The 22257-nt window shown below is 34.9% G+C and overlaps 2 protein-coding genes across 2 annotated transcripts; both read left to right on the top strand.

Annotated features, from left to right (window-relative positions):
• Nucleotides 1-15558: 15558 nt before the first annotated feature.
• ARA6 (Ras-related small GTP-binding family protein) lies at nucleotides 15559-18753 on the top strand. Its single transcript, XM_008235061.3, has 8 exons — nucleotides 15559-15758; nucleotides 16023-16102; nucleotides 16645-16728; nucleotides 16916-17010; nucleotides 17207-17312; nucleotides 18021-18110; nucleotides 18208-18294; nucleotides 18572-18753. Exons 1-8 carry the CDS (start codon nucleotides 15734-15736, stop codon nucleotides 18623-18625), a joined length of 621 nt encoding a protein of 206 aa, XP_008233283.1. The 5' UTR covers nucleotides 15559-15733; the 3' UTR covers nucleotides 18626-18753.
• Nucleotides 18754-20318: 1565 nt separating this feature from the next.
• On the top strand, nucleotides 20319-20750 carry LOC103332477 (SKP1-like protein 13). The gene has a single exon (XM_008235221.2). The coding sequence runs from the start codon at nucleotides 20319-20321 to the stop codon at nucleotides 20748-20750; it is 432 nt and encodes a 143-aa protein (XP_008233443.1).
• The last annotated feature ends 1507 nt before the right edge of the window (nucleotides 20751-22257 follow it).

Here is a 22257-nt window from a genome sequence, read left to right as displayed (position 1 = left end):
TGCCAATTTATATGTGAAAAGATAGACGTGATTCCGTATCTTTTATCTATATAAACGATAAGATATTTATAAGATATTTTTACAATAAACTACATCATCACAATAGAACTAAACATAATTAAATATTAAACTTATCACAAATATATATCATTCTCGTATTTATGTAAGCCGAAATTGAAACCTCCAACTAAATAAAGACAAGTACTAACCACTACACTAAAGATTAAAGATTAGTTGGCATTGAGGTTTGTTCAATAGTAGCATCTCATTCAACCTACACGCCTGCATATTATATTTTGCACTAATCTTTTCTTGTTTGGACTCTTCAAGCTGATCATACGACACTTACACAAAGCTGAATGTGGGCCAATTCATGGTGGACCATACTCCACTAAGAATCTGCGGTTTTTAAATCAAAAAAATTATTTGTATATAAACGCTAAGAATCTGCGATTTAAGTGGCTAAATAATCAAACCACTCCTTAGGTGGCCAACAAACTTCCGCCCATTATTAACTACTAAAAAATTGGCCAGGGAGATACGACATGCCCCACTCGTGGCCAACAACCTAGTACCCGTTTAGATCCTAATGTCACGCCCTGCCCCTCCATGAGTGAATGAAGTGCTTCAACTATATTGAAGGATTTACTAGATAGATTATGCTTTTCGCTTTTGGCTAATCTTACCTTCACTTGAAATTTTATTGGTTTTAAAAGGGGGATGGTACTTATTAAGTGAGCACCAAGAATACATGTCTTTAGATTTCTGATTTTTGGCAATGACTAACTATACCATTTAAGCAAACTAGATAGTAAAATGAGTACTTGTCCAACCCTTTTTTTCACCTCTTTACATTACAAAAAATCCGGGCGGCAACCTAATCTGCTCACGACCTAAGTCAAACATTAATGAGTAGAGTTTATGTGAATGGTTATGATTTATTCGCGTGATCGTTGAATGGTAGTTATGAGAAAGGAGTCTCTTAATATTATTATGATCCAGGCCGACAACCTAATCTAATGGTAATCCAGTTCAATGATCAACACACATGACTCATGTGAATGGTTATCATTTATTCCTGTAATCATCGAGTTTTAGTCGGTGGTAATCTGACGCAAAATTGTTTGATGCGTTACTTTAATATGGATATTGATTAATAGGATGCTGAAGAACAATCTCTTGGGCTGTGAAACATAGCAACTTAATTAATCGGGCCATAGTTGATTATTGCTTTGATAATCTTGAAGTAATCACGAGAGTTAAGTATCTTTTGCTAGTTTAATTGGTTTAAGCTGTTTGGAGATTAGGGACTTAATATGATAATCCGAGCTTTGTTGGAGTGGTATATTGTTTAACAATAGTGTGGTTTTGCTCCAAAACAGTGGGCTAGCAGCTGGTTTGCATTATTTTATGATCACATGAATCTTTTTTAAGATTACATTTGATTTGCTCTAAGAAGTACGTGTTAATCATCGCGTGAGTGCCTTGCTGGATTCTAGGTTGCCAACACATTGAGATATAGAGAGGGGACTTCATGTGTTTATTATTATTCAAACTTGGAAAACAGAAAAACCCTGACAGATTATAATTATTTATATAAAATAATTGACTGTAAAAATTGATGTGATAATTACCAAACAGAAGAAAGAAAAAGAATTGACTTGGAATTGAAGTTCCAATAAAAAGGGATGAAACGCAGCGCATTACCCATTTGACCTATCTTTTCATCTCGTTTTTTTCTCCGGAAAACTAAACTAACAAATTGGATTTGAAGTCCACTCAAGTTTTCACCATCTTCTTAATAGAATAAGTGTCCGTTTGGTATATTTGGGGTGATAAGTGAATTTTTAAAAATTTTGAGAAGCTCAATCGGTTTAGTAAACTATGATAAATTCACTTATTATTAAAAATTATTGTGAGAGAAAACTATATGGGAAAATAGTTAATGATGTGCTTTCATTTTCAGACTATGCAAGAATCAGTTTCGAATAGGCGCTGGGTTTAATAATTATGCAGCAATTATTTTCTGATTATGCATGAATTAGAACCAACAACACTTTTAACAAAAAGTTACCAAACGCCAAACTATTTTATCTTATAGTTGATTTCTCTCACAGCAAATCTAACAACGATAATTTTCACAGCATAACAATGCCAAACTAACCCTAAGTGTTCACACTTGCCTGCGCTTCATGACAAAGTGAAAACAAAAGAAAAATGATCACACAGCTGGGCAAACAGAAGGTGGAATTCTCGGCTTGCAATCTCCCAAGTGTAGGTACAGTTGTATAGGACCTGACCTAAGGATTGGCCGACTCTTCAATAATTAACAAATAAATCACACCTTTAGCCTCCTGCTTGGACGGTTAATTAAAAGAAGTTTAAAAGAGCAGCTTTTGTCAGTTGAAGGAGATTCATTTTGAAACCAATGGCAGAGCTTGGGCGGTCATTTCGAAACCAGGGCTATATTTTACTAATTCCAGGAACGAGGAAGGGGAAAAAACAAAAAACATGTACTAGGTAAAATTAATTTGGTCTTGTAGCCACCGTAGGCAGTGTACCAACACATAGATATGTGAAGCAAAAGGACACTGTACTTGCACAATTAGTTTGTGCATTAGTGCACAGCCAGTGCCAAATTCATAATAACATTCTCATATATATATATATATATCTTGGTTATTGTGCTCAGAGCATAATCACACCATCATTTATTTTTTTTATAAATTTAACCACGATGGGGTGAATGTTAATATAAGTTTTGTAAATAATTTGGTCGGTTGTTACCACCACTTAATACAATTCTTTAATGAAAACCTTTTTATAGTTACTTATTATAAATTTAGAGGGCCTTGACTTGCATATCGTGGTTTTAGGTTCGAACTTTCAAGATACCTTGATATTTTGTGTATGAGAAATCTCATCTCCTTATAATTTAGATTATCACTTGTAACTCTTGTACTCTTTTTAAGAAAATTTTTAGAACCGTTAGATTAACATCAAATGGTGGATGGCCACAAATTTCTTGGACCCCTGTGGTCCAAGAGATCGGGGCTAATCACTTGTATTAAAAAATAAATTTTGATATAACATTGGAAAAGTCTTTTTCACCGTATGAACATCTCTGAGCCCATATCTAATATGGGTTCCTTTAACAAAGTTGGGTCTACAATATGGATGGAACGTTTTTTAATTTCTCATGGCTTGGGAATAGCCCTAAAATCTATCAAATTTAGAAGTTGTCGACCCCAAGAGGTGACCAACAATGAATTGAGCCCAAGAGCCCATTAACATGATGAAAGCTTGTCAAATATCAAATCTGCACCCACGCGGTTCAACCCAAAACTTTTTTTGGTTTTTTGGGTCAAGGAGGTTCAACCCAAACTTATTTGGTCTAAGAATGCATGACCTGCCTTGCTAAATGAAGGTAGTAATTTCTTGATAACAAGAAGTGGTAATACAAATCCTACTCATAAATCCAATGGGGTATAACTTAGTTGGTTGAGCCCTATCACCTTCACTTATTTGGGCAGAGTTTTGAAGCCCCAATGCACTTAATGAATATTTGTGTAAACCCCCCCTCCTCCACACGGCTATACTATTTAAATATATTATTTTTATTCAATAATTTGGAAAAATTATGTGTATAATACGTAAATTTTGTTTGTAATATTGAAAATTTTGAAAAAAATAAGTGTATTAAACCAAAAAAAAATGTATATGTACAATCGAGTATTGTACATTTTCTTTTTAAAAAACGTGTATTTTACTAAGTCTTCAAGACATGTACAAAAAACGAATGTATTATTGAAACATACATACGTGTATAATACGAGTATTAAACGTGAAAATACTAAATTCGTTATACGGGTAATAACTCTGAAAAGTAAAATTTCAAAAGGGGATAATAGAGACTAGGGTAATGGCCTAATAGTAATGGATAATGCTCTAAACTACTCTTATCGATAAAAGAAATCGGGGGAAAAAAATAAATTTTTTTAAAAAGGACCCCAGTATATAGATAAAGCGTATAGCCGGTTGGCTATACTATTTATTAAAAATAATTTAAAAATAGCCCAGTAAAACCGCTGGGCTATACTATTTTTATAAAATAAAAATAAAAACCAACCGAGCGATTAGGCGCCTAAGTGTCAATACCCGAGTATAGCCGCATGACTATACCATTTTAAAAAGTTAAAACCCGAGTAAGCCCATGACTATACCATTTTAAAAAGTTAAAAATAACCCAAGTTTAGCCGGTCGGCTATAGTCTTTAATTCCAAAAAAAAAAGGTCACATGTCGAAACAAGTATAGCCGCGCGGCTATACTAGTCTTTATTTATAAAAACCCAAGTACAGCCGTGCGGCTATACTATTTAATAATATAAAAAAGAGGACCTGCCTCGCGACTGTTGCCCCACGTGTCTCGGGTATTTCCTACTCATAAATCATGTGACCTATTACTAAATAAATCGAAGTAGTTTCATTTTAACACAATGAGAAAATTTGGGAAAATCAAAATTTAGGGAGGTAACATGTTTGAGTAGTTAAAGTGAAATTGATAAAGATGGAAATAGGTGGGTGTTTTGCTCCCACAGTTAGCTTAATGTTATCAACCAGAGATTTAAACCAAGAAGGCAAGAAACTATAAAGCAGGACACTTGTTGCTTTCATTAAATCTTATATCTTCGCCTACAGATCTGCAAGTAGTTGTTGAGATTTTGCACAATGTGCATGCCAAAGTACACTCGCAGATCTAAAGTTTTGGATAATTGATCAAACGTGGCAAAAGATGTGCTTAGCCAGGTGTAACAGATTGTGTTGGAAGGATAAACCTGATACAGTAGGCCAAACAGGTAAGCTACTACTTCCACCTGGCCCAATCAGATGGCCCCATGTGTTGCCTTTGAAGTTGATAGGATTGACTTGGCTAGGGTTTAGTTGCCCTAATTTCCTTTTCATCTGTGTATAAACATAATTATAACTACATATTCTGTGGAAAATCAAAGAACTTGGCTTTGACAAGAAGAAACTCAAGACAATAGTAATTAAGGACACGGGAAGTCCTATCTGAATAGTCAAAAAAGTGAAGACATAATTGCACACCAAGTACGAAGACCAGCATGCAATCTTTGCTAGCTATGAGCTGGGCATATCTAGCTGCATCCATCTATTTTTTCCTCATGACCCTATTTAAGGCCTTCCTCTCACTCTTCAATTTTCACCACATCTTCTTCTCCAAATCCAAATTCGAATCGCGTTATTTTGATCACAATGTCCTTCAAGATTTTGATCTCAATGTTCTTCCTCTTGTTGGTTCTCTTGGCTCCTCCTCCCAGTTTAATCCAAAGCAACTTTGAAGGGCTTGTTGTGGCTGCCATAAGGCCATTGGAACCAACTCCGTCAAATTCAAACCCTTCAAATTATGTGCCTGTTAAAGCTTATAAAAAGGGCCATGGTGGTGCTGCAAATGGTTTTGGAAGTCACATTGTGGAGAGTTGTTTGCCGAAAGGTTCTCGTCGCTCCTCTGCCCCTAGCCACTATGCGAACGGCCAGACATTCGGCTCAGAACTGTGTTCTTCAAGCAAGCGCATGAATAGGCCATGAAGAAAGATAAAAGCTGTGTGATTGTGTTGTTATGATGAAAATGGAGATGTAAATTTCCATAAGTTATAGGGTATAGATATAATGACATAATGTTCATTAATATATAAAATAAGACAATTAATAATTAAATTAATTATATAGAAACTCTGTGTCCCTTCAAATTCTGTCATTTTCTTTTATCCCTTTATTAATTTGTATTTGCCAGCAGGTTGAATTGATACCATGATAGTAACCTGATCTTTTATGTTTTATCAACATGGGGGTGAGATTTGAACTTGTAACCCTTTTCCAACATTGAAAAGAGAAGCGATACTAGATTAGAAACTAGTTGTTAACATGTGTTTTTTTTTTCTGGGGGATCTAGTAATTAGGTGGTTAAATAACTAAATGAATGATTAATAACGTAAGCTCTTAATTAATGACTTTGAAAGTATCGAGCTAAAAGCAAGATCGCTTTTAGCTCAAATATTTATCAAAGGTACTAGGTTCGATTCCTCATCCTCCCTCCCTCCTTTTCTAATATCGCTAGTATGAAAAAGTATATACAACTAGACAATTCTATACCATGATGATCATGGAGAGGTACGTACGCATAGTTAGTTTCCTTGTAATTTCCGGAGCATATATGTGCCAACTCTTATCACTGCTTGGATGAGAAATACCACGTGCATTCAAATCAAATATCAAAATTTTAGATCCCGACTAGTTTGACAAATACATTATACATGTACGATGATGTCATTTGTCACATCACTTGATGCCTAAAGATTGAGAAAAATACTCTCAATACTAATAGTATAATTGACAAAGAATTAAGTCGTCTCCGCAGACACGCTCGGAGGTGATCATACAGTAAGATCCTCCAATGTTGTGCTTAGATTAGATAGAGGGCTCGACAATAAGTATCATATTCCCACTAGAGGCATAGTTGGATTGGATGGGAGTAAGATTAGAATGGAACAAGAGTTGGCACAGAAGGGTAGGAAAAGCAAAATTGGAATGACGCTTAATGTGGTTGAGGTTCTCACAACAAACAGCCCCTTCTCTGCCGAATCTTCACACTTGAAATGGACACATGAACATCACATTTGGATACCATCGTACCAAATCAATGTGGCTTTTTTTTCTTCTTCCTTTTTTTCATGTGATCAGATCACTGCGCGTATCGGTAAGCAGACTCACATGGATGGTGATGATGTGATAAGGAATATTTGGGTTTTGAAAGTCCCAACTTAAAGCAGATGAGCATCCCATATCTCCAAGAGGGAGGACAGAATTTCTACTGAGATATGAACACAATACTCAACATATTCAGCCATCACCTCACCTTGGCCTAAAATCTGCCACTTAAATGGAATATTATTATAGTCATTGCTTTTTACAATGCATTGGTCGGTGACTTCTACCTGCACTTTGCTCAAGTATAATATACTAGATTTACTAAAATCAAATTCCAGATTTTATATAGTACCGAATTAAGTTGCAAACTTTTCGTAGTAGATTGGATGACGGTGTTTTTTTATATGTTAAAAAAATGAAGATTAGTGAAGCAAATTATTATTTACCAGGGTTTGAATTTGCTCTTCTTTTTGGGCCTCTATGTGCTCGTTTGGTGTCTAGAATTGGATTGGAGAGGATAACTCCCTATATTTAAAGCATGTTTAAAAGAAACCAAGTTGAAATGGTTAAAGATGGATTACTCATGAAGATAACTAATCGCATCTAATCTCCACAAAATAGTAGGATAACAACATCTTATAAATTATCCATCCTAATTCCACAATGGAAAATCATTCACCTCTGCTTTCATTTTCTCCTTCAACATACCTTATATTTAGTGACTTATCCAATCCAATCCAATCATAGGTACCAAATGAGATAGAGAAAGCTTATTTATATCCTGACCAACAAAAAAAGAAGCTTCGTAATAACATAAGAAATTCAATATCTTCCTTCTAAACTTTTTTATTTATTTACTTAATCTTCCTTCTAAACTAAAAAAAGCATTTATGTTCCCCGGATTATAGAAGGAAGTGTGTAGTTGATTATAGAAACCATAGTGACTCGTTTTTCTAAATGACATAATCTCTTAAATTAGTTCCCTCTCAGATTGCATTGTTAAACCAGCCTTGACCAAAGGAAACTTCCATAGATACAAAATTTGACACTGTTTGTTTCGTAGCAATTAATGGCAGTGGAAATTTGAGAGCTGAAAGAGTGTAATGTTAGCAGAAAGGGATGGAATTTGGAAAGGAAGAAGATGAAATTTTCTGACATAAAGTTGGTGAGTTTTTTTACGTCTTGTGTATTGCTTAAATAGCTCTAGTGGGGTGGGGAGGGTGTTCTAGAACAAGTACTGATTAAGAATTCAATCTCTTCAACTGATGCATAAAAAGTTCATTAAAACATATTTAAATTAAATAGTTTTCTAACATCAATTATTATATGTATGGAGTCTTACAAAATTGACATTTTGGTTGAAAAATGTTTGGGTCGTCACGGGTGATCAGGATCAACTTTGTCTTTACCACCAATCATATCTTGTCATGTGTCTAATTTGCCGAATCTTCAAAAATATAAAATATAAAAACTTTGATTGTGTTCATGATCACAATTTCTTCAATTTTTTTATTTTTTTGTCAACATTAGAAAGGGGGAGACATACACGGGAGCTTGAATTCATGACTACTTAGAAGCACACCAAAAATTTGAGCCAATTCAATGAACACCCTATTAATCACAATTTCTTCATTTACTTGGGCATGTAACAACCTGAATAATTCGTTTAATAAATCAAACTAGAATGTAATCTAATTAAGAGTTTATAGAGTCTAGCTTAAGCTGCTTATTATTGGATTGAAATTAGTTTCGCAACATGTGAGCATGAAATTAGATTACTTTTTAAATAAATAAAAAAATTAACGAGAGTTGAATTTTTGTCGTCAAGTCAATAATTTGGTGTACTAAAATTAAAAATTCTCAGGCTAAAAGAAGCTTTCGATTCTAAAATCAGTCGATTGTCGACTTGTGAATCTACTCACTCTGGCTCCCATTGGAAAATTAAAAACTAAAACAATATTCAAACTAATAGTAATTCAATAATGATAACCTCGTTATATTCTCTAACTGCTATCTTAATAACAACCAAAATAATAGTACTAACAAATAAACAAATAGATAATAATTTCCAAATTTAAAATGGAAGTACCCGTGTGCAAGTGGATGACAGCATAGGCTATCTCTCCAAATGACCTCCAAACCCTTGTTGGAATATTACCAAATCTCCCTAAGCAGATAAATACACCATGGACAAACTTGTCTTTTCAACGAAGGGCCACCTAATCTTTAAGTCATATCTTTCTTCCAGGACTTAGCCAAATCAAACTTATAAAAGGGCACCCCCTTGTCCCTCCCTCCTCAGTCTTCTCCACTAAACAAATCAAAGACTTTCTCTCTCTCTCTCTCTCTCTCTCTCTCTCTCACTCTAATTCAAGCTCCATATATACACAGAGCCATTCAAAGCTCAAGAAGAAGAAGAAGAAGAAGAAGAAGAAGATATGAAGCAAAGCCAAGGGCAGGGCCACGTCAGCAACAGCAACTTCTGTTGCAGGCATGTGAGAGAGCCATGTAGGTCATTTGGGCGCAGATGCAGTATGCTGGTGAAGGAGCAAAGGGCAAGGTTCTATATTCTCAGGCGATGTGTCACTATGCTCCTTTGTTGGCATGAGCGGGGTGACTTATAATTTTTTTGTTCTTTTTTTTTTTTTTTGTATCCATTATATCATATAAATATATATATATATATATATGAGTGTGCATATGTATATGTATTATAGCATACACCTCATGAGAAGAAGAAGAAGAAGACCATGCTAAAAAAAGGGGCCAATTTTATATGTTTCAATTTTGTTTAATAGCTGAAAGTTTTGGCTACACTCAAGTTCTATGTGTTGGTTTCCCCTCTCTCTGTCTCTCTCTCTCTCTCTCTCTCTCTCTCTCTCTCTCTAGATTTGGTTTAAGAAGCTTGGAGTTAATTAGGGGGAATTGATTCAAAGTTCAATTGAGGGTTTTGTTTGAGGATCATGGGGTGGTTAATGAATTAAACCTCTAAATTCAGGTTGGTTTTGGATTTTTTTCTCTTGTACTCTAGATCATAGGGATTTCCTTGTTCTTTCAATTTTCTTAGAATATTTTTTCTTTTGGCCGAGAGGCTGAGGCCCATGACTCAGGAGGTAGATATTTTCCTAAAATTAATGGGATATCTCCCTTCTAATTAAGCTCCCATCATGTCTGCTGATTTTTCTTTTTCTATAATGACATAATATTAGTATATTTCTTTTCTTTTTTTGTTTTTCAGTGGGTTATGATGAAACTCATGCATCCCTTACCAAATGCCGTTTCCCTCTAAAGAAAAAGATGGTCAATGTGTAGGAAGAGAACTCCTCTTTGAAGGAGACGTGTAATTATCACCTAAATCTATATCCCAACCGAAAAAAGTAAACTAGATTACAAATTATAAAAGTCTTATTACTAATCTTGGTTTAATCTGATATTTAATTGTTAATAATCCTCTATATCTAATGAGATTTTAAAGTACGGATTTGATCTCTAAACTGACGTGACAAGTTATGTATGGATAATGATATATGAATTACAAATGTACAGTTCATAATGAATGTTATGTCGTTAACAACTGTAATCGTTATCTACGTGTATGTAATTGATTGGTTACTTATCAACAATTTTGATTTGACAAAAGTTTTAATTTTTTAAAGTTTGCTTTTCTCAGTTATTGTGGCCAAATGCGTATTAAAAAATTTAACTGCTGAATAATGGAATAAAATCACTGGAATCACAAGCTAAAGACTTCGAAATATCACCAAAACCACTTTTTTTGTAAGGAAAATCGGAAGGAATAAAGGACGGGAATCGGGGAATATGGGAAACGTAAGTCAGACGGCGGGACATGGTACGGTTCTATCCACCTTTCCCCTCGTGCGGCCCCTTTTCACTTTTTCACTTTTTTTTATTTACTTTTTCACTCCCGGGGACTGGGCCCTAATAGGATCATCTTATAAGTTGGGAGATCAAGTACTCTCGAGTACTCTCGATGATTTAGAAATAGTGGTGAAAAGAAACTTTGAATTGTGATCGTAATATTGCCTCACGGTGTTTATTAATTCAAATATACAAGGAAGTTTGTAGCTGAAGCGATGTCTAAGTTCGAATTCCCTCTTTCCAATATCGATTTATTTTCAAAGGGATGCTTCCATTGGTTCCTTTCCTACGTCGCTCTATCTTTGTTTCATGTGGCTATGGGTACATGCCTATAAACATGATCATATTCTTCATAATCAAAACTTGGATGGATCTAGGGTAATTGCTAGGCATCATCCAAAGAATTAAATCATGAGGCATGCAATTGGTTCCATTGATGTGGGGCCAGTTTTAATGCATGACACGTGCAGGTGAAATGAAGGGCCTGATGAAGGCAGGGTGTCACATCTGGGGCAGGCATTAGTCCGTGGAATCATAATGGTCTCTGATCCCAATGGGGAAAAAGAGTGTTCAATTGTCTTCACACATGCAGCATTGCCTCGCTTGTTAATGCATGTGACAATTACTCCCGCCAATTGCCAATTGCATATGCTATGGTGAATTTTATGTCCAATCCCATTTTCCATGAAGCAGAAAACTTTGAACACTTAAGTTGGCAAACATGAATGCAATTTGGTAAGTTTATTAATTGGGACTGGGAAGAAGCCTTTACCCTAGCTAGGCGGTGCTCCGCATTGATCAGTCTTTCGTGGGCGTGTGATGCTAATACACAATTGTTAATGAGTACAAAACTGCAGAATAACTTCATGGCTCTTCTCTTTTTATTTCTCTTATTATGTGATAGGTTAAGCATTGAGAGAAATAAAAAGAAAATAACACTGAAACAGGGGGTAGGGAAATACTTTTCCTGATCTAAATGACTCCATAGGCCATATGCATGATTCATTGGTCACCTTTTCCTCCTTCTACTAGTTATGCGCAATTGGAGGGTTAGGTGTCGGTCACATTTGCTATCAAAGACTATGAAATATGAATGCAGCCTGCAAACAAGTATAAAAAGGAAAGGACCCATTTGCTTTCAGTCTTCAATGAGGTTGTGCCCCTTAAATTGGGTTAGTCTAATCAGCAACTCCAATATCCCCAATGACACGTTACATCTCCTTGCGGAATATCAATACTTACTTACATGTCCCCATATATAGTCTCATTATTTTCATTTCACCCATCATTTAGTTATCACAAAGCCAATCCTCCAGACAAATTCCTACCACTTTAGTTTATGTAGGCCTTCTTGTTGTTTCTATATCTTCTCGTCTTAAAATGCTGCACAATTGTGCTATTTTTCGAATCAACTAACTCTTAGTTCATTAATAGCTATCTTTATGTTACGAGACGTTTGAAATTTGAAATTCTTACTTTTAGTTGATAATTTTATATATATTGTTTTCTAATCATTTTGGAAGCAGTCCTACAAATTTGCTATCAATCTGACACCTGTTGGACTGGAGGAAGAGGGTAACAAGGAACGTGAATAACGCTAATTAAGTTAAATTAGAAGACATGATAAAGGAATAAAGATAATGGCTTGGACAGGATAGATGTTTGCCCATATGACAAGACAATCATCCTACCAGGCATTATGTGGTATCTAACGTGAAATGGCTGAGTAAATGTCCACATACAATCTCCCAATTGAGTTAGGCAAAATGAGAGCTTGAAAGTATGTGTATACGTGTGTGTGAGGTGGGGTGGGTGATCTCGTCATCACCTCTGTGTGGTTGAAAACTTATTGTCTTTTCAATTCCTTTTCAATTTCAACAATTGAAAATTAATAGTTCATTTGTAGTTCACGTGATTAAACGTTAGCGTTGAATTTCTTTGCATCGCGAGGCCTTGCGTTTAATTTCCATCTCCTGCAATATCTCTTGTACTAAACGCAAGAATTAAATATTGAAACTGAAAAAATAAAATAAAAATGAAGATATGTACTAACTAGATCTGGAAATGCTAATATAGCACTCCATTATTGTTGAGGAGTTGTTGGGTTCCACCAACAACAGTTTAAAGATTGTAATCTTAAACTAGGAAGGAGAGACTATAAAAGCAAAATGTCTTACTAGCTGAAAAATCAATGACGTTGCCCCAAAAAGGGACCCCAATTATTCCACTTCAGGTGGGATTGTCCCCTAGGAAGTTGCTTAGTCTAATCAAGACCTCCAAATATCACCAAAACATGCATGTATTTGCTTATTGCCAACCTCACATTTCTGAGCTGCTATAGCTCAGCCTAATGCTGATGGGATATATCCTTCATTCCTTTGCACTCCATAAGTTTTCCCCTTGGTACATACATAGCTATAGCTAGCTAGCTAGGACTTAGATTCATATATATCTGGTGTGAAACCAACCATGATGAATTTGGACTTCATCAAATCAAATTCCTAATTCTTTAGACTTTTTAGAAACCCTAAACTGTATGTTAATTGGGCCAATGAAGGATATGTGGGGATCTCTAACTTATGCTTTAGAATTGGACAGTCAACATAAACTCTAGGCCGATGAAGTTTCTATTACCGCATTTCAATATGAGCCCAAAGGGCAGGGCTAGAGTTATTATTATCAGGTTTTTTTCTTTCTTTCCAGAACAAGCATAATTTCATTAATAAAGAGGTAAATACAAGAGATGTACAAGAAGAAGACACCTCAAATGGAGGTTCTTGCATACAATAAATCCGGACTATTACAAATTCAAGCCCAGCTCACTCAGAGTTGACAGGTAGAGAATTAAGAAGACTCTTTACAGCACCAGTGCTATAGAGAATAACAAAATATTAGTTCCATATTTTTTATTTTGTTCTATTTCCTCCAAGGACCTAGGTTAAAAAAATAAATCCAACTCTACAGTCTGACCTTTCAACCCCATCTAAATCATGCAAGTCCAACAGTTTCAAAATTTAATATAGGTAAGAATATAGCTGTTCACCCGTTTTGCTTTTGCTCCTGTGATGGAAGGGTAAAGTTTCCCACTGCCTTGGAAACTATTGACTGGTCAACAAGTCAGCTTTCTTTGGTGTGTGAGCGTGCCACTGCTAGCAATGAAATTCCTAGCAGACTTTCTTAAAAATGGATAACTTGCGCCCCAAGTTACTGATTTCTAAACAAGTGAGTGTGAATTTGAGTGAGGAATATCTCCCAAGTAAGTTCTTTTCTTGCCTCAGACTGGTGAGGACTTCACAATTTTATCACAATACAAGATTGGTAGTTTTGACCAGAATAAATGATAATAAAGAGGATTGTTTTTAGGCAGAACGCCCTTTACAAGACTTGGAAGGAAAAAATCAACTCTGGAAAGACAAAAAGAAGGTTGGAATTCCATTTCTGCTGGATAGAAGTCTCGATCCGGATAGAAGTCTCGATCCGGTTGGACTGAGTGTGTCTGTGCTTGACGAATCAACAACTTCAATCTGCTAAGCGTTAGTGTAAATCGATACCAAAGTTCAATTTTGGCAGAGTTTTAATCTATTTCGAGCCCTGGAAGGCTTTTTGAGTAGGCAGAATTGCGATCTCTTCTAGCTGAAAGAGGCATAAGTGGCTGGATTTGAGGTTTACTGAGCTGGAATTGCACTGTTGTACATGTTCTAATTGGTCAGAGCTCTCCATAAATTTGTTGAGGTTTTCATATTTGTGAAAACTCAAACTCTGCTTGTTTTGGCTTTTGCTGAATCAAATTTGTAATGAAAGAAGTCTTGTTTTGAATGACTTTTCTCTAAGTCTGAGCTTGGAAATTCTAAGAGAGAGAGAGAGAGCTTTTGATTGCTCCAGTTTGTTTGAAGGTTCTCAGTGATCAAGTGATCATTTTGAGTTTTTGCCTTTGGCTGATTTTTGGTTGTTTGTTTGATTGATGAATTCGGTTGTGTGTTGGATGCCATTTGCTTTGTTCACCCTCTCCTATATTTATGAGAAATGTTTTTTAGTAGAGTTTTTTGATTTAAAATAGGCGTCAGATTTTCTAAAAAGATCTTTAATTTTTTTAATGCAAGGAAAGAGAGGTTTTATCAATTTTGGTAGATAAGCTCTCAGTAGTCAATTCTAATGGCTATCACTTCCCTGTTTTTCTTGAAAGAAAACCTAATCCCTTTTTCCAATTTTAATTGCCCCTCGTGAGAGCTCAAGCTGTGATGGGTAGTTTGATCTTCTAGTTGAACAACTCCCTATTTTCCTGCTTATCTCTTGAAAATAATGCCTTTCTTAAGAGCAGAAAATATCTCTGAATATATATATAAAGAGGATTTTTGATCTTCTGGTGGTAGAGTTTCAGAGAAGTCTCTTCCTAGTTGCCTGCTTTTATCAACTCTTTATCAATTTAGTTGAAATTGTTGACTTTTCAAAGTTTATTTCAGATTAGTCTCGTGGGCCTCTTCAGAAAATAGCTGTCGATTTGTCCCTAGGCCTTTTGAGAGAAATGGTAGATTTTGTAGACTGCGCCCAATCTGATTTATAATCGCCATTTGACTTGGCATTTTTTACTTTTCTGCCATTTTCTGAAAAAGACGTGGGTTGGGCTTGCTCCTGTTCTGATATTTGAAGCCCATTTTTCTATTCCTTTTGTTTCGTGGGCTTTTGAGAAGTGGATCGGCGTTTATTTGCTTTTGACCCAAACAATAGCAAAACTGGTTTTTTTTTGTTGTTGTTGTTGTTTTTGTTTTTTTTGTGTGTGTGTGTGTGTGTGAAAGAATTAGTTAAATATACTTGGTATACAAGTAAATATATAAATATTTTTATAACGTATGCGAGCAGGAAATTTGGAATATTTAAAAACCTAGTACGCTTTGTAGCTTATACGTATAAAAATACTCCTTCTTGACAAAGTTGCAGTTTGTACCAGCCATTAACGACCTTAGACTTTTACCTCCAATAAACTCAACCATCTTTGCAAAATCACTCACCTTCCCTCTACTCCCTTTTCCTCCATATAAATCCTTGACCCACATATACATACACCTCCACACGTGCGCCAATCATTTACAGCTGCATATTCAACAAGAATACCAGAGGGTCTCTGCTCGCCATGGGTTGCTCTGCCTCCCTTCCAGGTAAATCCGCGTGCAAATTGGATCCGTTCGAGCTTTAAATTCTAGGGTTTACTGTTTCAATCGAAATTTTCATGTGGGTGCTGTTATTTTGGTCTGTTTCCTTGATTTCTAAGCTGAAAGAGATTGAATTGGCTAGTGAGAATGGATTGTTTGTTTATTTAGGTTTTGGGTTTTCAATATTGCTTTGAACTGTGATTACCCTTTTGAGGTCTATTATTTTTCTTCTCGTTTTGAATTTTGATTGAATGGGGATTATTTGCTCAGATAGGAGTTCTTCTGGGCGGTTGGTCGGGCCAAATTCCGAAAACGGTGGCGCTTCTGATGCCAAAAATCTACGCGTGAAGGTATTTTATAGGCTAAATTGATGCAGTTAATGCTGTTACTGTCACTTATTTCAAGTTGAAAGGGTATGATGCTTGGTTAATTACTAATTTCTGATAATCTGAAAGTTATTGTTGGTGTGGAAAAATGCTAACTTGAGCTTTGTAAGTTAACAGATATGAGTAGTGTGTTTTGATACACCACTGATTTTCTGTATATACCTAAAACATGAGAGAAATGCATCCCCTACAACTTGCAATTGAGAAATATGGTCTAGACATTTATAGAAATGCATTAACATATTGGCAGACTTATAAATTTTCTATGGAGTTTAGTCAAGCAAAGGACTGCAGTTAAAATATAATAAGATGCATTTAGTGTTATGATTGAAAAAAGCTTCAAACTTCTGCTTTACAGTTTAAGAGGATTCTTCTTATTTTTGTTTGAAGAGAAAAGGACTCTTGAATAAATTGGTAAAAGAAATATTGTATTTAAGATGCTCATTATGATCTGCATAAAACATTTGACTGATTGCAACTAACATCTCGTTCTTGTCACTCTTCAGCTAGTTTTGTTGGGTGATTCTGGCGTTGGTAAAAGCTGTATTGTTCTGCGTTTTGTTCGTGGTCAGTTTGACCCCACATCCAAGGTAAGGAACATGTTACTGTTATATCATAGGTTAACCACAAGTGGTCTCATGATTTTTACTTTTGAGAGAATGTTTGGTTTATGTCCGTGTATTTGGGTTTCATTATCTAGCCTTTCTCTTAAGCTACATAGAAATTATTATGATGATCATTTTCTCAAATGTGATGGATTTTAAAAAAAAAATTCAGGTGACAGTAGGAGCTTCATTCTTGTCACAGACAATAGCTTTGCAAGATTCTACAACAGTTAAATTTGAAATTTGGGACACTGCTGGCCAAGAGAGGTATTTTTGCTGAACATGTATTGATATGTGAACACTAGTTTAAGACTTGTGTATAATGGTTTATGGTGAATTTCTTCCTATTTTTTTGTTTACAAGGCATCCACCTTTGCCCTCTCCTTTACTTTTCCCTGGATACTTTCTCTTGCAATCTAATCCTTTTGCAGCAGAATATTGATTATTGATATCTCCTATTTAGGTATGCTGCATTGGCCCCCCTTTACTATCGCGGTGCTGCAGTTGCAGTGATTGTATATGATATAACAAGTCCGGAATCTTTCAACAAAGCGCAGTATTGGGTTAAGGTATTTTTTCTGAAGGTCACAAAAACATTAACTACTTTTAAAAAAATATTTTATTTTAAAATTTTAGGTGTAAATTCTTTTTCTTTTATCCGTAGGTTCTTGTCTCCACATTTTGGCATGTAACAGGGTTGATGGAGGTCAAATAACTATTGAGTAATGTATGAGGTTACAAAATCGGTATCTAAGATTTTTTTACCCCATGGTTGAAGTGTTAGTTATATAGTCTACAGCCAAAATCTAAATTCTAGATAAATATGTAATCGTTATGACAGATTCAAATTTTTTGAGATTGTTATTCTGTAACTTATTATCACAGTAGCAAAAGTCATGGTTTTGTTTTGTTCTATGTAACTTTTCTCTGTAAGACTTAAACCCTTAGGATAAGTTTTCTGTTGGCTGACTAAGAAGCTCTAAGGAAGATTTTTGTTGATGCTTAATGATCCGCTTGGTATGTGGGAAAAAGTACTCAACGCATTAGAATTTCTACACTCTGGAGTAAGAACAGTTGACTGTATAGCACTAGCAGCTAATGGTTGGATGTTTGCATGTCAATGTGCATTGGGGAAGCTTTATTTTTATAGAATGTACAACTTTGCCTTGATAATCTGCCTTGATACGTGGATTTACCAAAGTGGATCTTTTGTTTAAACTACACCTATATTATTTTTAAGTTTTTAAGAACAATTGATAAATATTAGCTCTCCACAGGAGCTACAGAAACATGGGAGCCCTGATATTGTCTTGGCCTTGGTCGGTAACAAAGCTGATCTTCATGAGAAACGTGAAGTTCCTGTTCAAGTGAGTTCATTACCCCTCAATCTAATGCATCTTTTTTCCATGTATTTGCAAAATAGATATTTGTATGACTAAATAAATATTTCTTTTATTGGTGAAGGATGGCATTGAATATGCAGAAAAGAATGGAATGTTCTTTATTGAGACCTCTGCAAAGACAGCAGATAATATTAATCAGCTGTTTGAGGTAAGCATAGTTACATTTATGTTTTGATAATAGGATTTTTCTGTTGTTGGCCATTCAAATGTTATGAAATTACCAGGCGAACTCGGTCTATACTTCAGATTACTACCCTTGTAAACCAGAAATGTTAAATGAAATTTTAAACCCTTAAGAGGATATTGCGGACTAGCACGTACGCTTCTCTTGACACGATGCCATCAAGGCTTAGAACATCTTAAATCTTCCATAAGTCCAAAGCTCATCTACTAGTTGAAATGCTGACACTGTCTTGTTTTGGCAGGAAATTGCCAAGCGGCTACCCCGTCCAGCCATTTCGTCAACGCAGAATCCATGAAAGCCAATTAATTAAAGAACTTGTTCATGTTATGGAGACCTAGTTACATTTTTTCAGTTCTCAATTTGTGTATATTGTGAAATAGTCTGTAACTTTTGCTTTTCAATGGGCTTGGGTTTCAACCGATAGTTTCAGGTCGAAATTCATGATCATAATTGGCACCAAGCAATAACCTATAAATGGATGCGAACCCACTGTAGCGTAATTCACTAAAGAAATAATATTTATGAAGTTAACAAAACCTTTCTCAGGCATCAAACCCTAACCATAAGCCTTCTAAGGAGTAGATACTTTCTCTCTTCTTTTCCAATGTGAGACTCAAGTTCATGTATTTCAATGAAACTCCAACAAGCAGTTGATATTATTGAATCACCTTGTGACTTGGATTTAAGTTTCGAGGCTAAAATCCATTTTTGGAATACTAAAATGTTTGGGTACTAAAACTAAATTTCTAGGATTTTATTAAAATATTTAATACTAATTATTCACTAAAGAAATAATAATGAAAACATAATCACTAATGAAAGAACTTAAATAAGGCTAAGCTATTATTTAGTTTGGGTAAATCCAAGTCTCAAATGAAAATCCTAGCTTCCGAACTTGTTCCAAAACCTTTCTCAAGCCTCGAAACCTAACCATAAGCCTACTAAGGAGTAAATACTTTATTTAAATTTCAAGGCTAAAATCTATTTTTTGGAATACTAAAATATTTGGGTGCCAAAACCAAATTTCTATTATTTTTATTAAAATATTTAATACTACTTATTCACTAAAGAAATAATAATTAAAAGATAATTACTAATGAAAGTACTTAAATAAGGCTAAGATTGATTTAATTAATAAAAAGAAAATTTCAAAAAGAACTCTTTAAGAGTATAGCCGCACGGCTGTACTTTGTAAATAGCATACTTACTCTGAAATAGAATATTTTAAAAGTATAGCCGTTCGGCTAGACTTATAAATAGAATATTTTAACAGTATAGCCGCTCGGCGATACCCTTTAAATAGTATAATCATGATTTCTCTTTTCTAATTACTTTATTTACTAGTTATGTTTTAACTATTATTTACTTAGTGAATAACTAGTATTTAAATATTTGATTAAATATATATATATTTTAAAATAATTACCATTTATTAAGTAATATAATTTATGAAGTTAATTAAAATATTTAATTATTTACTAAAAAAATAATCATTAAAACCTAATTACAGATGAAAGTAATTAAAGATGGCTAAGATATTATTTAATTACTAAAAAGAAAATCTAAATAAGGCCGTGCCGATATACTGTTAAAAAAAAATATGTTGCATGTTGCATGTTGGAAAATATACAATTCAATTAGGAACTAAATACATATTTCTAGTTATCCTAATTACACTAGGGTTTATCGTTCCCCAACTTTTTCTTTGGCTTGCGGTACACTCTTATATATAGATATATAGTTTTGGTGAGTTTGTGGTCTATGCATTTTAAGACTAAGAATTTCCAAAAAAACATTAGAAGACAATTACGCATTAATATTTCAAATCCTATGGAATTTCAAAAGTTTTGGTTTTCAAGAAACACAATCCTTGTCGAATTAGGAACCTTGTTATTTTCAAAATATAGTACTTCTTAGTCACGTCTCTTTCTCTTAGAACTTTCCATAACCTAACCTATACTCACTTGCTTCAAAAGTTGATGAACACCATGTCGTCGTCGTCGGCATCAAAGAGTAGGGTTGTGAGGCTGAGGAGCGCAAACAATGAAATATTTGAAGTAGAAGAAGCAATTGTAGCACTGTCCGAGCCCATCAAAAACCTCATCGACGTCATCGGTGTCAACCATGTGATACCAATGCCCGACGTGAGGTCCAAAACCCTAGCCATGGTGATAGAGTGGTGCAAGTACCATGCTGCTTCTGATCAGGGCCCTAGAAGAAACACTAAAGAACTCATCAAAGAGTGGGAGGAAGAGCTCGACCAAGCTGACGTCGTCATTGATCTCTTATGCACTGCAAGCTTTCTCTGCATCAAGGACTTGCAAGATCAAATGTTTCAAAGGGTTGCCGATTTGATTAAAGTGAAGACACTTGAGGAGATTTGCGAATTGTTTACCGTCAAAAACGATTTTTCTTCCTAGGGTTAATTGTTAGTTTGTATTTGGGAATTTTTTTTCTAGTTACAAAATTTTGAATGTCATCTTCGATTATTATTATTCCTGAATGTCATCTTAACTAGTCGACCAATTCCATAACTAAACCTGTCGTCAAATTTATAGCTTCATGTTAGAGCACTTCCAGATGGAGGTCCCAGCCCTGGCAAGAGGTCCACCTAGGTCCCCATTCGTGTTTCCAACGGCCCATTCTTTCAAGGGCAAGAGATGGACTCCACCAACCTGGGCAAGCCCAAAGGCAAGACTTTCCTAGGCAAGCTGATCTAAGATTGACATTATTGTGATGTCAGCAGATAATTTAAATAATAAAAAAATTGAAAAAAAGGTAAAAAATAGCAAAATTTACAGAATTTTGAATTCAAGCATTTGAATGCCCAAAAAAAAAACATTTGAATGCATCTTTTCATCGTTTTTATTTGGGAGTTCCTAGTTAAATTATAAAACATTAAACATATAAACACACTCATTACACACACTCAAAACTCATTTATAAACACACCCAAAAAGTTGACTTTTTAATTTTGGGTGTGTTTCGTAAATAGTCTTGGGTTTTTTTAAGCTATATTTATAAATTTTATTTTTATTTTTCCAGTTCATTATTGATTTTTCGTATTCAAGCATATTTTAATTTTGTCCAATTCAATTGGTAACAAGGGTAGGATGAATAGTTAGTTGGTTCAGTTACTCTATTACATAGAAGAAAGGAAAGAAATATATCATTTCAACCTCAAAGGGAAAGCAAATTGGAAAAGGCAGTTGGACGGTCCAGATCGAATTGGAAGCATGAGAGGGACCCGCGGATATCGAAGTGATGCGAAGCTCCACCGGCCACCGTCCATTTTCATCAACAAAAACACATGAAATAATAAAATAAACTGTGTAGTTTTTCCCTTTTCTTTATTTAAAAAAAGAAAGAATATAGAAAACGAGTGCCGTGGCGCCTACTTAACTAACTTCATGGCTGCTGATTGGCTGGCTGTTCCACGTCAGTGAGATCGCGACACGTTGCGTTTTGTTATTAGGCGCCGGCGAGAACCTGTTCTCTGCCACGCGTAGTTGACTGAGCCCCTGGTGGCTTCTTTGTCTTTGCTGGCTTAGCTTAGCTAGCCGGTTGTTTAAGTCATGCATTCTCCATTAAAATCACAATTAATAGTTGACTTGGTTTTTCTAAAACTGTATTAATTCATTTTGGCAGTGACTTAATTACAAGTATTTTCATGTTAGCAAAAGTATAGGTTGTTATTATCAATTGAAGGCCAAATTTAGTTGTGTTCACTCTTCCCTTTTGTTTTTGTTTTTGAAATAGAGCGAAATTGATAATTAATTTGTGATTATGTGTGAAGATAGATTCTCTATCACTTCTTTTAAAATATATTATTAACATGTTTATAGTTTACTTTAAATAATGATATATCAAAATTATAATTAAAGTGCAAAGCTCACAACATTAGAACTGATCACATGCATTCAATTT

This window comes from Prunus mume, linkage group LG5 (genome assembly GCF_029339155.1).
Source record: "Prunus mume cultivar Tortuosa linkage group LG5, ASM2933915v1, whole genome shotgun sequence".
In the NCBI taxonomy this organism is placed as follows: Eukaryota; Viridiplantae; Streptophyta; class Magnoliopsida; order Rosales; family Rosaceae; genus Prunus; species Prunus mume.
Note: the sequence above shows the minus strand (reverse complement) of the source record. Positions and strands in the feature narration are given on the sequence as shown.

Excerpts from the sequence above, each read along its gene's own strand:
- LOC103332477 (XM_008235221.2), top strand. The coding sequence starts at position 20,319 with ATGTCGTCGTCGTCGGCATCAAAGAGTAGGGTTGTGAGGCTGAGGAGC.
- ARA6 (XM_008235061.3), top strand. The coding sequence starts at position 15,734 with ATGGGTTGCTCTGCCTCCCTTCCAG. Across the intron at positions 18,111-18,207 it reads AACGTGAAGTTCCTGTTCAA|GATGGCATTGAATATGCAGA; the intron begins GTGAGTTCATTA and ends TTATTGGTGAAG. Across the intron at positions 18,295-18,571 it reads ATATTAATCAGCTGTTTGAG|GAAATTGCCAAGCGGCTACC; the intron begins GTAAGCATAGTT and ends TTGTTTTGGCAG.